General features: G+C 39.6%; 1 protein-coding gene across 1 annotated transcript in view; it reads left to right on the forward strand.

The window, feature by feature from the left end:
* Positions 1-1,576, forward strand: part of LOC105001218 (putative olfactory receptor 2B8) — a 3,664-nt gene extending 2,088 nt beyond the window's left edge. The window contains exon 2 of the mRNA XM_010857387.1: positions 1,559-1,576. Coding sequence (XP_010855689.1) covers positions 1,559-1,576 — 18 coding nt within the window. The remainder of the gene's footprint in view (positions 1-1,558) is intronic.
* Positions 1,577-2,737: the final 1,161 nt, after the last annotated feature.

Consider the following 2,737-nt stretch of genomic DNA (forward strand, 5'->3'; position numbering starts at 1 on the left):
AAATATTGTGTCTATTAATTTAAAAATACATGCCTAAGCTTTAGTAGTAGCTGTGTAATTGTGAAATAACTGTCACAGAGTTCTGAATTATGAATAACAAAATAAACATTCCAGAGAAAATTAATCTGACATTCTAGCTCTTAGATCCCCACTCAAGTTCAGTTTACAGCATATATTTATTTTCAGGTATAGATTCTGTTTTTTTGTGTGTGTAAGTTAAGCGTCACACATAGTGTATGTTCTCTCCAGAGGTTTGAGCTTTGACTGTGCCATCATCACAGAAATATTTATGATTTTTGGTAGATTTCCCCAGCATGTACCACTAGGCAAGTAAGTGCATTTGTGTCTCTCAGTGGAGACAAAAGCATGACAACTATCACACAGTTCCCTCTCCTAGCAGCTAACCATCCTCCTGGGCCTTGAACCCTCTCAGCCAATTTGCCTGAGAAGTGGTCTTGCAAGCTGGATATGGCAGTGTGGGTAAATTATATACAGGGTCAAGATTCTATCTATATTCCTAACACACCACACTCTTCACCCTTGAGTTAAATACTTGTGAAACCAAGGATTTTGACTCCACAGTAATGCTGAACATATACCTGATAAAAAGCAGTTTGGAGTGCTCTGTACTCTGAATGGTGAGAAATTTCCGCCTCTCCTTATTACTCAATCAGGTCTTGATAGTTATGCCCAAATAGTCCTCAGTGATACTTTCTTTGGTGCAGAAACCTTCAAGGTCACATAAAGTCACAAAGCCTATTTTCCTGAGTGAGTAGCTACTTGTCTGCTCCTAAGGACTGCCACCAAACAGATTTATTTGTTTTAAGCAAATGCTTGAGTGTCATTTGGATGTGTATATTACTTCAGAATAAATTACAGATAAAAAAAGATATCTAGATCCCAGGCTGCACTAAAAAAAAAAAAAAAAAAGATCACTTAAAAAATACCATGTACCCAAAGTTCAGTTCTGTTTTATAATTTTTTCAAATGATATCTACCTTTCCAAGCTTTCCCTCTTTAGTTCCCAGAACAGGAATTGAACCCATGGCCCCTGCAGTAGAAGCGTGGAGCCTATACCCTGGAAAGCTAGGGCATTCACTCCTTTTGAATTCTTAATATCTGTGAAATGGCTGCAGTGGGTGTATCCAGGCCTTGGCTAAATTATTTGATCCCATCTGGAGTTCAGAACTGTCAATACGCCCAAGAGCAAGTCATAATCTTTCATCATTTTTGCCTTCTGAGGAACACAAGGTGAACACAGTGTGCTCAGGTAAGGTGTCACCTTGGAAGCCTGAAGTGTCAGTCAGACTCCCATGAAGCACAGTTCTTAACCAGCACCAGATTGACAAACAATTAGAAAATAATACAAAACAAGAGCAACAACATGTGCAATGTCTGTGAGGCTCCAAACCAGTCAGACTCTGCTTCCTGAACTTAGGTTTTTAAAATGGAATACATAAAATAAATGAGGGATTCTCACTTGTTTAACTTGTATCGTACAAGTCAGCAAAGGAAGGCTTGAGAGTTTCTCACCTGATATGTGTCCTCACCTTTGTAGTCATGTTCTGGCTTTTAGGATTTTTATTCATTAGAACAACTGTAGTCTGTATACTGTAAACAGACCCTATCCACCCTGCTAAAAACATGAGTAGAATGGTAATCAGCATATAGTGACCCCTGTAATATCCTCATTTATCTCCTAGTCAGTAGATTTCAGTGTTAACTGTTTGTTTGCCCAGGGTTCTGCTCTAACCAGGGTCACTGAGGATGGAAGAACAGATTATAGTTCTCTGTCAACTCTTTCCTCTGTAGGTGTGCTCTTTTCTGATGCCTGTTTGTATTATGACTGAGAGCTTCTTCCGTCTTTTCAGTATTGTAGCATAGTTCAAACTTGATATGGCAGACTCGGAACCACAGTGTATGGAAATGTCTTGTGGACGTGGTTTCCTGGGAAGGGGTGCTCTGTGTAAATGCAGAAATGAAAAGTTGTATGTCTCCTGAATCAGAGGGTTCAGGGGAAGGTGTCCCTGAGGCAGCTATAGGGATTGGGTATTCATGCTCCTTTTAAACAATCTGTTCTACTGATTTATATTGTTTGGTGGATTCTTTTAACCATTTTGTAGTGAATTAAATCCACAATGTCTTTAGAAGCTGCAAATTCTTCTAATTAGGCGACCATTTCTGAGGATAATTTTAACCTCTTTTGAGAGTAAAACTCTTCAGTTGTGAAAAGTGAAAGTCGCTCCATCATGTCCAGCTCTTTGTGACCTGATGGAGTGTAGTCCATGAGGCTCCTCTGTCCATGGCATTCCTCAGGCAAGAATACTGGGTTTGGTTGCCATTTCTCCAGGGGATCTTTCTGACCTAGGGATCTTTCTTGGGGGTTGAACCTGGGTATCTTGCATTGCAAGCAGATATTTTACCCTCTGAGCCACCAGGGAAGCTGTTGCTGTACCTGTAGCTTTAGTCTCACTGAAGCATCCTAGGCATTTCCAGTGATTAATGTATTGCGGATACTCAGGATCAATGCAATGTCACTGTTAGTTGTCAAAACCTTTCTCAGGAGCCCAGTCCTGATTTTGTGTTAGCCTGTCATAAGTAGTGCTTACTAAATATTTTTCAGTCCTTATTTCCTGCATTTTAGGATTGTTCAATAGTCTCCCAAGATTCTCTTTGGAAAGTTTCTTAATGATGCATCCACTCAATGAGAATTCTGTTTGGTTTAATATAAATAAAG

This window comes from Bison bison, unplaced genomic scaffold (assembly GCF_000754665.1).
Source record: "Bison bison bison isolate TAMUID 2011002044 unplaced genomic scaffold, Bison_UMD1.0 scf7180017864379, whole genome shotgun sequence".
Taxonomy (NCBI): domain Eukaryota; kingdom Metazoa; phylum Chordata; class Mammalia; order Artiodactyla; family Bovidae; genus Bison; species Bison bison.